General features: G+C 49.5%; 1 protein-coding gene across 1 annotated transcript; it reads right to left on the reverse strand.

The window, feature by feature from the left end:
* Positions 1-11,850: 11,850 nt before the first annotated feature.
* LOC136533426 (rust resistance kinase Lr10-like) lies at positions 11,851-13,594 on the reverse strand. The gene is made up of 2 exons (XM_066525980.1): positions 13,458-13,594; positions 11,851-13,360 (listed from the first exon to the last, which is right to left on the reverse strand). Exons 1-2 carry the CDS (start codon positions 13,474-13,476, stop codon positions 12,132-12,134), a joined length of 1,248 nt encoding a protein of 415 aa, XP_066382077.1. The 5' UTR covers positions 13,477-13,594; the 3' UTR covers positions 11,851-12,131.
* Between the last annotated feature and the right edge of the window lie 389 nt (positions 13,595-13,983).

Below are 13,983 nucleotides of genomic sequence, written 5' to 3' on the forward strand. Positions count from 1 at the left end.
GACTTCTCGCTAAGGTGAAGAGGTCCCTAAACCAGTTGTACATGCTCGACCTGAAGGTAGAGCAGCCGGTGTGCCTGGCGGCAAGGCACACCAAGGAACTGTGGATGTGGCATGCCCGGTTCAGACATCTTAGCTTCGACGCGCTTGGTCGGCTAGAGAAGATGGTCTAAGGGCTACCCCACATCAAGCACAGAGGCGAGCTATGCGACAGCTGCTTGGCCAGGAAGCAAAGGAGGCTACCATTCCCAAAGGCAGGCAAGTATCGCACGAAGGACGCTCTCGAGCTAGTCCACGGCGACCTCTGCGGGCCGATCATGCCAGCTACAAACGGTGGTCGGCGGTACTTCCTCCTACTCGTGGATGATTGTAGTCGCTACATGTGGCTGTAACTCTTGATGAGCAAGGACGAAGCGGCGACGGCGATCAAGAAGTTCAAGATGTGCGCGGAGGCTGAGAGCGGTAAGAAGCTCTGCGTGCTGATGACTGATCATGGCGGTGAATTCACTTCAATAGAGTTCACTGCGTACTGCATGGATCAGAGTGTGGTGCGACACCACACCACACCATACTCGCCACAACAGAATGGCGTGGTGGAGAGGCGAAACTAGATGGTGGTCGGCATGGCTCGATCCATGATGAAGGCCAAAGGCATGCCAGTAAAGTACTAGGGTGAGGCGGTGACCATGGCGGTGTTCATCCTTAACTGCCCTCTGACCAAGGCCCTGATGGGCAAGACGCCGTTCGAAGCTTGGTATGGGTGCAAGCCGAGCGTGTCCTTCCTCTAGACATTCGGCTGCATCGGCCACATCAGGAAGACAAAGCCGATCCTCACCAAGGTGGAGGATAGGAGCACACCGATGATGTTCCTAGGCTACGTGGAGGGTACCAAGGCATACCAGCTCTACGATCCACACAGAGATAAGGTGCTTGTCTCGTGCGACGTCATGTTCGACGAGAAGGCGGCTTGAGACTGGACTAGTCCGAGCACGGGGGAAGCTGGCGGCTTCACCAGCACCTTCATCATCGAGCACTTGGTCATCTATGGTGGTGGAGATGCTGGGGAAGAGGTGCCAAGCACTTCGGAAGGGGTGCCGAGCACTCCAGCGATAGAGCCAAGCACTCCTGAGGTAGTGCCGAGCACTTTAGGAGGGATGTCGAGCACGCCAAGAGTGATCCCGGGAGGTTCTACAGTGGTGATGACCACTCTAGGACGGATGTTGAGCACTCCCGTAGCAGAGCCAAGAGGTCTTGCAGTGGTTTCGACCACTCTAAGACTAAGGCTGAGCACTCCTACAGTGGTGCCGAGCACTGCAGGAGTAGTGACAAACTATCCAGAAGAAGTGTCGAGCACTGCAACTAGAGCACCGAGCACTCTAGCGGCAGAGCCAAGCACTCCAGCGGAACAGGGAACTCCAACAACACCGATTGAGTTCGCCTCACCTCCAAGTGACATCACTGAGTTTGTGGATGCCTTCCACGAATGTGAGGAGGTGCGGTTCCGTAGGCTAGACGACATCGTCGGTGGCACAGGGCCCACAGGACTGGCTGGTCGGCTGCTCAATGATCAAGAGCTACTGCTCTTCAGTGTAGAGGAACCACCCACGTTAGCGCTGGCAGAGCATAACGAAAACTGGCGACGGGCGATGCTGGAGGAGATGAAGGCGATCGAGGAAAACGAGACATGGCAGCTCATCGATCCACCTTCAGGATGCCGTCTGGTCAGCCTGAAGTGGGTGTACAAGGTCAAGCGGGACGAGCTCGGCGCCATTGTCATGCACAGGGCAGTGCCTCGTCGCCCGAGGCTTTGTTCAGCGCGAGGGTATAGACTTCGAGGAGGTCATTGCGCCAGTAGCGCGCATGGAGTCTGTTCGTTTGCTACTAGCTTTGGCAGCAGCAAAGGACTGGCGCGTCCATCGCTTGGATGTTAAATCGACCTTCCTCAACGGTGAGCTGGCAGAGACGGTCTTCGTCAGGCAACCTCTAGGTTTCGCCATCAAGAGAGAGGAGCACAGGGTGCTCTGATTGCGTAAAGCGCTCTACGGGCTGCGGTAGGCCCCACGAGAATGGAACGCCAAACTTGACAGCCACGCTGGGTGAGCTTGGGTTCTAGCGGTGCGCAACCGAGCACGCGCTCTACATGCGACTGACAGGGGAAGGAGGAGCTCATCAGTCGACATGTATGTAGACGACTTGATCATCACCAGGCGCACGCATGAAGGATATCAATAGCTTCAAGCGCGAGATGGCAGGCTCATTTTCGAATGATCGATCTCGGCGCACTCTCCTACTACCTCGGCATCGAGGTGAGACAGGGAAGGAGGAACTCAAGCTCGGTCAGAGCGTGTATGCCTCGAAGCTATTGGAGTGGAGTGGCATGGCTGAGTGCAAACCTATGCGTGACTCCGATGGAGGAGCGGCTGAAGCTGACGAAGGCCAGCACCGCGGCGAAGGTGGATGCAACACTCTACCGGAGCATCATCGGCGGTCTGCGCTACCTAGTCCACACAAGGCCGGACATTGCATTCGCCATGGGCTATGTCAGTCGCTTCATGGAGGATCCCAGAGAGGATCACTGGGCTGCAGTGAAGCGGCTACTGCACTACGTCAAGGGGACGGTGGATTAAGGGATCATCTTTTCCAAGACCAGCAGGAGTAGGCTGCAGCTCACTGTGTTCAGCGATGCAGACATGGTGTGGGACATCGATGGACGACGGAACACCTCTAGAGTGCTCGTCTTCCTCGGATCGAACCCAATTTCATGGCTGTCGCTGAAACAGAAGGTGGTGGCACTATCTACGTGCGAGACAGAGTACGTAGCAGCGGCCACAGTGGCGTGCCAAGTTGTGTGGCTACGCCGGCTGCTGGGCGAGCTGATCGGTGCGGAAGCTCACCCACCAGCACTGATGGTGGACAACCGGTTCTGCACGACCGGAGCAAAGACATCGACGCGAAGTTTCACTTCCTCAGAGACTATGTCGACGAAGGGCAGATCGTCATTGAGTTCGTCGAAACTGATCGGCAACTCGCGGACGTCCTCACCAAGCCGCTCGGACGTCTTTAACTCACGAAGCTGAAGAAGATGATCGGTATGGAGAGGGTACAAGGGATAGCAGTAGGATTAGGGGAAGAATTGTTAGATAATCTACTGTTTCCTTGTGTGAACACACAGCAAGGGAAGGCGGCGTCGAAAAAGGCTCCCTACTGTGGTATTGTAGCCGCTGTAGAGGCAGGCGCCGAATGACTCACCTGCCATACTGTAGCCACATGCAGGGACATGCGCAGAAGTCGGTCCTGCTGTGTTATCTAGTCACTGTAGCAGCATGGGTGATGTACTAGGACTAGATGGATAAAGTTGTATATATAGTTTGTCCACTGCAACTCAACAAAGAGAGTTCAGTTTTGCCATCTCTTATATAGTGCTCGGGTCAACGCTGGTGCTTGTACTATGTGTATGCTCTGTTCTTCCTCTTCTTCTACCTCGAATCCATAGTGTGTGTGGTCGGACAGCCTCGGTCATGCTCAACCGTGGTCGGCAAGACTGGTGAGTGGTCGACTCACCTGAGCCGGTGATCCTGTGGGCTAACAGATCTATGCACAGAAAGGAGAGAAAGTTAGTTGGCAGCAAGCCTTCCAAGTGAAAGGTGATGCACGATACTTACTGATGTATTGTTTGGATTTTTTGCAGACCTGGCCGTCTGTATGAACTTTTGATATGCTGATACTTCAATACCTACAAAACCGATAAATGCATAAGCAACGGCAATCAGGGGTTATGTAGGGAACTGGCAAAGATACAGAAAACACAAGCAAATTAAACAAAGGTGATGGAGGTGTCAGGTGGCCATCAAATGGTTACAAACAGCACCCATGTTAATTTGCTAAGGCACTCAAAATACCCACACAAGGACTGTATGCAGTACATAGGCGTGTTCAGAATAAGAGAAGGTAACATATATGTACCTGGAGTCATGACAAGATGACAGGAGAGTGTGCTGGTACGAAAAGCTTGCTTGTAAGGATTATCTTTCTCAAAGGGAAACCCTCCAAGCGTTTTCACCGTCTTGTTCCCAAGGTGAACGGCGACCACCACCCATGTATTCCGACGATCACTGGGTTCCACCCCGGACTTGAGGTAAACAATGTCACCATTGTCTGCACTCAGGATGGGGAAAGCACAGTATAGATCCCTGAATGTCAACTTCAGGTCAGATTCACAACTTTGCCCACATATCAACGACAAATCTGCTGATTCCTCGACTAAAATGTCAGCAACGTCAACAACACATCCCTTGGTCCAACAGTTGGAGGAGACCATCCGACTCCATGTCACAGCCCTCCAACCATCCTTTGTCTTGGGCTTGCCGTCCATGTTTTCGCACTCAAGAAACCTGATCAAGTCTGAATCATAAAGGACATCATTGTCCCAAGGGTCACTCGGTCTTTCAGGAACTCTCACGCCATGCTCAATCTCGATGAACTTGAGCACGCCATCAACAAAAATGAGATCCCGAAACAACCTTGCGGAAGCTCCTGGGAGTCTTAGTCTGACCCTGTTCGAAGGCAGCGGCCTGGCCAAGGGAATCAAACGCAAGCTGAGGGGCTCCTGAGACAAGTCGCACGCCAGCAAGCCACTTGAGAAATCGACCCAGCCTAGTACACCTTCTCCAAGCGTGATCACCTTCTCTGGACTAATTGCCTTGGCCCCAGTATTTGGATTGAGCAGTGTGCTAGAGCTCCATGTTTTACTCTCGGACGAGTAGATGTAAAGCTGGTAATTGAACGGGGCGTCAGGGGCATCGAAGAGAGCAGCCATGAGATAATTGCGGCCTCGGGGCACGATTCCGTACTCCCTGACTCTACGAAGACCATGTTCAGCAGCACGACGACTACCATCATCAGGAAGCTGGATCCGTTCCAGTGACGGCGACTTGGTGTCGCCAGCGCCAGCCGTGTACATGAAAAGCTCATCTACGCCGCAGCCGAGGAAGAAGTGAGCGCGAAGGAGGACGAAACGGCCCTCCGCGCCAACCACATGTGGAGGGCCGTCGAAATCGGCGGTCATGTAAGTGAGATAAGGATGTTAGCGTTGATCTCTTTCGACTCGGCCCAACGGTCGAGTCGGCCCTTGATCCAGTGCCCTGATCGGGGACATTCAATTAAACTAAGGTTGGTGGACCCCGTCGCGTAGCACAATATAAATGGATATGGAGCTAGGGCGCACACACGAGGTTCACGACAGCTGCCATGATCCCCACTTACTGCCCTAACCCTACTGATCAAGGGAGTGCTGAAGCGGCGGGAAGTGCCACCACACCGGACTCCACTACGTCTTCTACCCCAACGCTGCCGCCACAGGATCCACCACCGCCGCCGGACGACGCCACCGACTGGACCTCGACATGGACGGCTCATCCCCTCCAAATCTGACGGTCAGCCACTCCTACATCTCCCTCTCTCACTGTCTCTCTCTCTCTCTCTCTCTGTATCATGTTATAGGTCGAATTTGAATCAAACAATAACAGCTTCACCCTCTAATCTACACCTAGATAATCCTAAGAAACTAACAATGGTATCAGAGACAGGTCGATCTAGTGTGTAGATCGTGTCAGAGGTAGCAGTGTAGAAGTAGATGAGATAGATCTGGTTCGGATCGAAAGAAAAGGGAAGCAGAGGGTTCATCGAACCCTAAACCCTAATTAGGAGAGGAAAAGGAGTAAGAAGGGGAATCTCGATTTCGAATAAGGACCCTAACCCCAAATCGGACAAGATCCGAGAAGAATAGAAGAAGACCCAAAAGAGAAGAAGAAGGGGAAAGGAAAAGAGCTAGGAAGGCGGCTTACCTCGCCAGTCCTCCACTCATCGGAGCACTCCAGGATAGACTCCGCGCTGGTGAGCTCGGGGTAGTCTCAGTTTTCGGCAATTAGAAAGAGGGGATTATGATCTCGAATCAAAACCGAAAGAAAACCGAATCGGGTTAATCCTAACCCTAACAAAACCCTAACCCTAACTCATGACGAGGAAGGGGAAGAGAGTGAACGAACAAGGGGGAGGAGCTCCTACCTAGGGGTCTACTCGCTCCTGTCTTAACCGCCGCCCATCGCATGGACTTTGCGCAGGTAGTCAACCCCAGCCGCCGGGGCGAGACAAGCGCCATCGCACGGTCTCCACCTCGGGCTTGGGCCAAAGGGCACCACTGTGGTTCCGCTCGACGGTGCCGCCCGCGGCTCCGGCCGCACACGTGCGCTGGCGAGGGGTGCCACGGCGGAGCCACCATTCCCTGTGCCGCGTCCGCCTTGAGCTTGGCTGTGCTCTATTGCTCACTAGGGCTGAGAGAGAGAAAGGGGAAAGGAGAAATGAACCTAAGGTTCTGGGGGAGGCGGCCCAGCGCCGGTTTTGTTCGCCCAAGATTAGCGTGTGGCCGTCGATCTCAGATGGACGATGCAGATCAACCGGGCTAGATTGAGCCAAGGCGAGAGCGCGCAGCGGGCGACTTTGCCGGCCCAGGCCCAGGTTATGGCCTAGGAGGCGCCGCTGGCGCGGCGGAGGTAGTTGGGCCGGGCCGTTTTGCCGGTTGGGCTAAAAAACAGTATTGACTTGAGTCCATTTTTCCTTTTCTTTTTCCAGTAAATCTTTATTTCCTCTAAAATAATTAATGGCTCAAAGAAAATTAGTAAAGAGAATTTCCCTGTGGGTAAAATTCATCAATTATCGAGTTTCCGCTGCAAAGTTTAATGTTGATTATATCTTCTAATTACATTCAAACCATCAGGAGAATTTAATTTGAAGAGCAATTATATTTAGTAAATTATGATTATGTTAATCCTCTAATTAAATTGGAACCAACGGAAAAATTTAAATTAGAGGAGTAGTCTGATTTGTTTATGTTAAATTATGGTATTATTATCTTCTGACCAACGTTGATGATAACAGTATTATAATGGATTTAAGTTCAAAGTTTAAATCTTTGATAAATTTTACACCAACGTTGTCAATTTTTTAGAGAGTAGATAACGACCAAGAAATGCTCCTAAACTAAAAGAATATATTTCATCATCAAGTTTCTGCTAGCAATGATGTTAATTATCTTTCAATTAAATTCGAACTAATGGGAGAATTTATTTTTGAAGAGCAGTTATATAGATTTCAAGTTAATTTATGAGTTTTACACATTAATTCTATTTTCTGTCCAATGGTGATGTAGAATTGATGCAGAAGCATATTGTATGTTTTATTTTTAACCAATGAGATCACTCGGCTGCATGCCAACGGACTGTAATACTGGGGTATGTGAATGAAAAGACTTGAGTCAAGCCAGTCCAGGACAATTTTTTGTTAGTTTATTAATTTTCTGATTAAATTGAAACCAACGAAAAGATTTAATTGAAAAATAAAGTATAAGTGAATGTTTTAGTCGTCATGACTAAGTTTTCGTATAAATGTATCCCGCATGGAGAGAAGTTTTAGCATAATACTTATGCTAGTCAATCCTGTATGGCAGGAAAAGTTTTATGATGATTCACATGTTTTGTATCCCGTATAGCGAGAGAAGTTTGAGTAGCTCTTATGTTGTACTAGTATTGACCTTGGCACAATAGAAAGCATCGTCTTGGTTAATACTAACCAAAAGATAAGAAAAGATGTAAGCGTGACTTCCAAGAATACTGCTAATAAAACACCTCGTTGAGTTCTTGAAGTGAAATAAGGAAAGTGTACTCCTAAACGGATCAAGAAATAACTTTGTTTTACATAACTAAATCATGTGAATGAAGTAACTTATAAGTCTCCTTCATAAGTTTTTTTTGAATAGTTCTCGAAATTATGGCAATAAAGTTCATGCCATGTTTCGAGGGGGAGAATATTAAGATCAATTAAGAAAGATACTCTTCATTAAGAGTGAGTTAAAGATTAATTAACATGAATGTGGCCCTCGAAGGAGTACAACTGGTCACAACAATGATACCCCTAAGCAGAGAAATAGCTAAATTCCTGGACCTTTTAAAGTTTCGACAGGAACATAGCATAGTCAGCCTCGAAGATGTTGAGGTGGTGCTTAAAGTGCCATATGAGATTTTAACAGATTAAACCCTAAAATAAGATATTTGAAAGATACACTATCTTTAGAAAAGATGTGAAGATCTGGGGGAGCATGGTATGTAGAGTTATATAGAGACCTAAGACTTGAAGAGAAGAGGGACTGCATGCCCACTCCAGTAACTAAGAAGCAATAAGTTTCTCAATATCTATTGATGTTGTATGACTAATACAACACCTGTTGTTACCTCTTCGAAGAAGATGAATAATATAAACAAGGATTTTATTATACAGGAGCCTATAGAATCAATTGCCTCTTGGCAATGAAGAGCAACAATGGCCCCATATGAAAGTGTCAGTAGCTGAGGCCCCAGAAAGTCTCGAAGAATTAGTAAACTAGTTTTCTAATGACTATGAAGTCTATGTTAGTGAAGGAAATTCAAATGGAGGGTGATCCTATCTCATTTGAAGAAGCCTATGAGAAGCATTTACTCATCTAAATGGCAAGAAGCTATGGAAGTTGAAATGAATTCGATGAATACCAAAGATGTTTGGGACTTAGAAGAAATTCCTAATGGAGCCAAAATAGTAGACTGTAAATGGGTCTACAAGACAAAATGTGACTTCAAAGGAAACACAGAAAGATATAAAGCATGACTTGTAGCAAAATGCTTTATGCAAAGAGAATAAATAGATTACAATGAGAGTTTTCTCTCTAGTCTTATGTAAGGATTCTTTTAGAATCATAATGGTGTTAATGACACATTATGATTTAGAGTTACATCAGATGAATGTAAAGACGACATTCATCAACGAGGATTCATATGAAAACGATTACATGGCACAACCCAAAAAGGTTTTGTCGTGGAAGAAAAGAACATATAGGATGCCGCCTGTAGAAATCCATTTATGGGTTAAAAGTAAGTCTCTAGACAGTAGTATTTGAAGTTGATGAAATGATAAAAAAGTTTGGGTTTAAAGAAAATAAGGACAATAGCGTTTATGCGAAGTTCAAGAATGGAAAATTCATTTTTCACATATGTGAATAGATGACATTCTACTCACTAGTAGTGATGTTAATCTGTTATTAGAGAAGAAGAAGTTTTGTCCTCAAGTTTCAATGTGAATGATCTTGGTGAAGCCGTCATTGGTTCTAGGAATCGAAATTCACCAAGATAGAAGAAAATCGGGTACTAGGACTATCGCAAAGGCATACTTAGAAAAGATTCTAAAGAAATAAAGTATGCATGCAAGTAAACCTATGTCTGCTCCTATAGTCAAGGGTAATAGATATAGAAACTTTTAGTGTTCCAGGAACCGATATGAGATCGATTAAATAAATATGGTTCTATATGCTTCAGCTGTTGAAAGCTTGATGAGTGTACAAGTATAAGTAAAAACTTACTCTGACTGTAGTTTACGTATCCAGAATATTTTGGCAGAAGTTCAGTCTAGATATAGATCATTGGAATGGAGTTAAAAATATCTTATAATTTTGCAAAGAGTCATAGGTCTCATGCTAAGTAAGAAAGAACAAGTACTCTCAAATAGTTGAGGGTACAAATGTTAAGTCTTGGCGAGATATGTAGAGAAATCCACAATAGTTGATAACACAACAGTTAGGAGTATTATTGTGAAAAAACTTCAAAGAAACAGTTGTGGTGTCATCAGTGATGCATACCATAGTATAGCTTGACATGAGGCTTAAGGAACAGGCAAAAGGGGATTAAGGGAATTAGTACCCGGATTTAACAATGATAGACACCAGTAATAACCATTTAAAGTTAGTTAACTCCTAAGACAACATGTCAAGTGTGCTGCCAAACACATTGACACTAAGTTATATGTTGTAAAAGAGAAAATCTAGAATCATTTTGAAAGCATTGAGCACATAAGTACCGAAGTAAGTACTTATGGATCCGCTTATCAAAGGCTTACCACCCAGTGCATTCTGAGAACACATAGTTGACATAGGTTTATGGGAAAGCCTATGATTTCTGAATACTAATGGCCTAGTTGAGTATCTATTTCAAAACAGAGAGGTGTATTGTAGCTGTTAAATCTAATAGGTAACTGACTGTGACGATGAAGCATGCTCTATGTACTTATCTGTGATGGAATGAAAAAAAGATAAAGAAAGTTGAGTTTAAGTATGAGGTGAGATCAAGGGGAAGATTGTTCGTATTGATCTCATCCAACTCGGCCCAACGGTCGAGTCAGGCCTTGATCTAGTGCCCTGATCGGAGGCATCCAACCAAACCAAGGTTGGTGGGACCCTCGTCGCGTAGCACAATATAAAGGGAGGTGGGGACCAGGGCGCAGACATGAGGGTCACGACAGCCGCCATGATCCCCACTTACTTGCCCTAACCCTACTGATCAAGAGAGTGCTGAAGCGGCAGGAAGTGCCACCACGCCGGACTCCACTACGTCTTCTACCCCGACACCTGCCGCAAGTGCCACCATGTCGGACTCCACTGCGTCTTCTACCCTGACACCAGCCGCCACTGGATCCATCGCCACCAAATGACGCCACTGACTAGACCTCGACATGGGCGGCTCGTCCTCCTCCAAAGCCGACGGTCAGCCACTCCTACATCTCCCTCTCTCACTGTCTCCCTCTCTGTATCATGTTATAGGTCTAATTTGAATCAAATCAGTAACAATTCACCCTCTAATCTACATGTTGATGATCCTAATAAACTAACAAAGGAGGCTGACGAGAGACCACCAAGAAGAAAGACACGTCAGGCAGATCATCCACCCAGAAGGAGACCACGATGGTATGGCCACTCTTCGCTTTCGTTGTGGCCGTGGTCTCATTACTGCCCTCGTCGATGGCCGGCGTGTGGCGGATGAGACATTTGGTGTTGTATGCCTTCTGGCCGAGCAGAATCGGAGCCGACCGGCAGTAGGCATCGACTGCAGGTGGGGGTGAGATTTGAATCTCACGCTCCTCCACGCAATTCGCCAAGAGATGATGGCGAGCTCGTCGATTTGCCAGGCGCCGCGTCGGTCGCCTCCCCGGTCTCCCTCATGTACCCAGGCGAAACTTCTCTCCTCTCAGTCCCAGATATCTGGCTGCGTCGCCAGGGGCAATCGAAGGAATCGATGGATGTGGCTACCATTAGAGTTAGGGTTCAGGTTTTGGGATTTTGTGGTGTTGCCTGTGGCTGGGGGCGTACGCGGTAGAAGCGGAATTGAGGAGGTGCTCGATGGATTTGGAAACGAAGACGGAAGCGGAAGCGGGAAGCCTTCCTTCGCCTCTCGTTTTCTACCCTACGTTTGAAACTGCCCAACGCAAGGTTTCCCCTGCGATCGATAACGGATCTGAGCTGCGCCCGGTGGAGCTACAGCTACGGCTTGGCTGCGCCCCATCTTCCTGTTGCTGCGTCGTCGTGTACCTCTGCGCGGACGTGCCCAATGGCGCGGAGCACGGTGGCAAAGCGAGGGGCGGCACGAGACGGCGGCGCCCAAGTTTGCGTCGAGGAACCTTTGACCGCGAGCTAGGGAGAGCGTGGGCTTAGTTTTTGGGCCGTGCGTTGGGCCGGACTGGGAGGTGGTGAGCGCTTTTTTTTTCATAGTCTATTTATTTATTGTGTTGATTTTTTTTTCTTAACATAGCAACTCACAATTCTTCATAGTTCAGACTTGAGAGCTCAACGCAACGCAGCAAAGGCCTTTAGAGCTTCACAAGAGTTAAGTTCACGAGCACCATCAGAAAAAAAAAACGAGGGAGAACGGTGCAGGTGGACTAGTGTCCTTGTTCGCTTGGCTGATAAGTTATGGCTGAAAGTATTATTGGCTGATTTATTGTGAGAAAAAAATATTATTTGTTGTCTGAAAAAGTATAGCTTATAAGCCAAGCAAACAGGGCGTACAAGCTTTGGACCCTGTTCGCTTTGCTGAAAAGCCAGACAAGCAAACAGGGCGTACAAGCTTTGGCCCTGTTCGCTTTGCTGAAAAGTCAGACTGAAAAGTACTATTTACTAATTTATTGTGAGAGAAAAACACTCTTACTTCGTTGAAAAAGTACGGCTGATAAGCCAAGCGAACATGGCCTTTGACCATGTCCTTCCCATTTTCAGTTGCAGCCATTTGTCAAAGCGAGACGATCTCGTTGCTAGTCTCAGAAATGCCAGTTGCTGACACCGCGTTCGCGCTACTCGTCATCGTCATCCACGGGTTCGCCGTCACCGGCGTCGCCATTAGATGCTGGAACGGATTCACAGGAGCAGCGATGCTCATCTCGCCCTCTAGCATCTTCACCACCGCACCCATGGGCGGCCTCGCTTCCGGCTGCTGCTGCACGCACCAGAACGCAACCTTGCACATCCTCTCCACTATCTCTTTATCGCGTTGCAGCTCATGGTCGTCGTCACCCGGCGCGGCGGCCGCATCACCAGCCTCGCCGCTGCTGCACGCGACGAGGTCCACGAGCTCGCCGGTCTCGAACTTGGTCCACGCCAGCGTGGGGAACCACTGCTGGCTCTCGGGCGCCGCCTCGTCGAAGTTCCTCCGCCGCCCGACGATCTCGAGCAGGAGCATGCCGAAGCTGTACACGTCGCACTTTTCCGTGACGCCCGACAGCATCCACATCTCCGGCGCGGCGAATCCCGGGGTGCCACGCACGCAGGACACGGACACGTGCGTGTCCGCGCGGTTCACCAGCCGCGCGAGCCCGAAGTCGGCGACCTTGGGCGTCAGCGCGCCGTCGAGGAGCACGTTCCCGGGCTTGATGTCGTAGTGCACGATCTTCTGCTGGCACTCCTCGTGCAGGTACCGGATGCCCCTGGCGACACCGACGGCGATGTCGCGCAGCGCCGGGAGGCCGACGCCGCGGCCCCGGCCGCCCAGGAGGTAAGCGTCGAGCGCGCCGTTGTCCATGTACTCGTACACCAGCGCGCGCACGACGTTGTCAAAGCAGAAGCCGAAGAGCCTGACGAGGTTGACGTGGTACGTGCGCCCGATGGTTCCCACCTCCGCCATGAACTGCTCCTCCTGGGACCTCTGGGCGAGGCTGCGGTCGAAGACCTTGACCGCCACGGGGAGGCCGTTGGGGAGCACGCCCTTGTACACCGTGCCGAAGCCGCCAGCGCCGAGCCGGGTCGTGTAGTTGCCCGTGAAGCCGGCGAGCTGCAGCGACGTGAACCTGAAGGGCTTCTCGTGCCTGATCTCCAAGAGGAATTTCTCGATGGTGGCGTGCCGGATCTGCTGGTCCGACACCACCGCGTAGCTCCTCGCGACGCCGCCGGCGCATGCCTCGGCCCGTCTGTAGGCGCAGACAATTATCGCGGCGACGATAATGACGAATATGATGGTGCCAATCGCTGAAAGAGAGGCGATCGAAAGGAGGTCAGACAGAGAGGGATCTAAGCATTATCTGTCATCCGGCAAGAGACGTCGCATGGACAGCTTCTTACTCACCGATGGCAGCGTTCGACATCGATCTTTGTCGGCCGGCGTTTCACCTGCTAGCTTGAGTTCAAAACAGACTTACATGGAATGGAAGAGGACACGGGAAGCTTGGACGAGAATGAGTACGGCACTACGGCGAAGTCTGGTGGTAGGCATTTGAGCATTAGTAGGCTTTGGACAGTGTAGAGGGCAGAGGCGCAGAGTCAAATATGCCAAGAACGTCCGTCTCTGTCGTCGACCAACGCGTTTGTTGACGCTGCTGCACGGAGACCGTGAGACAGAGCCAGAGCAGGGCTGTCCTATCGATCAACGCGTTCACAGAGTCGCTGACCAAGTCTTTTTCCTTCTTTTCAAGACCACGGGTTTAGTACCTGTTTGGTTCCGCAGTTCATGAACGCGCCACCGCGTTTAAGCCAAGCGCCTCTGAGGCCGCGTTTTGGGAAACGCCCGCCCGCGTTCGTTTTCAACCGGCCATCGCGCGTTGGTCGTAGTCCGTTTGGCGGGATTCTTGACTTATCTCGATCGTAACGCGCAG

This window comes from Miscanthus floridulus, unplaced genomic scaffold, assembly GCF_019320115.1.
Source record: "Miscanthus floridulus cultivar M001 unplaced genomic scaffold, ASM1932011v1 fs_879_2_3, whole genome shotgun sequence".
Taxonomy (NCBI): domain Eukaryota; kingdom Viridiplantae; phylum Streptophyta; class Magnoliopsida; order Poales; family Poaceae; genus Miscanthus; species Miscanthus floridulus.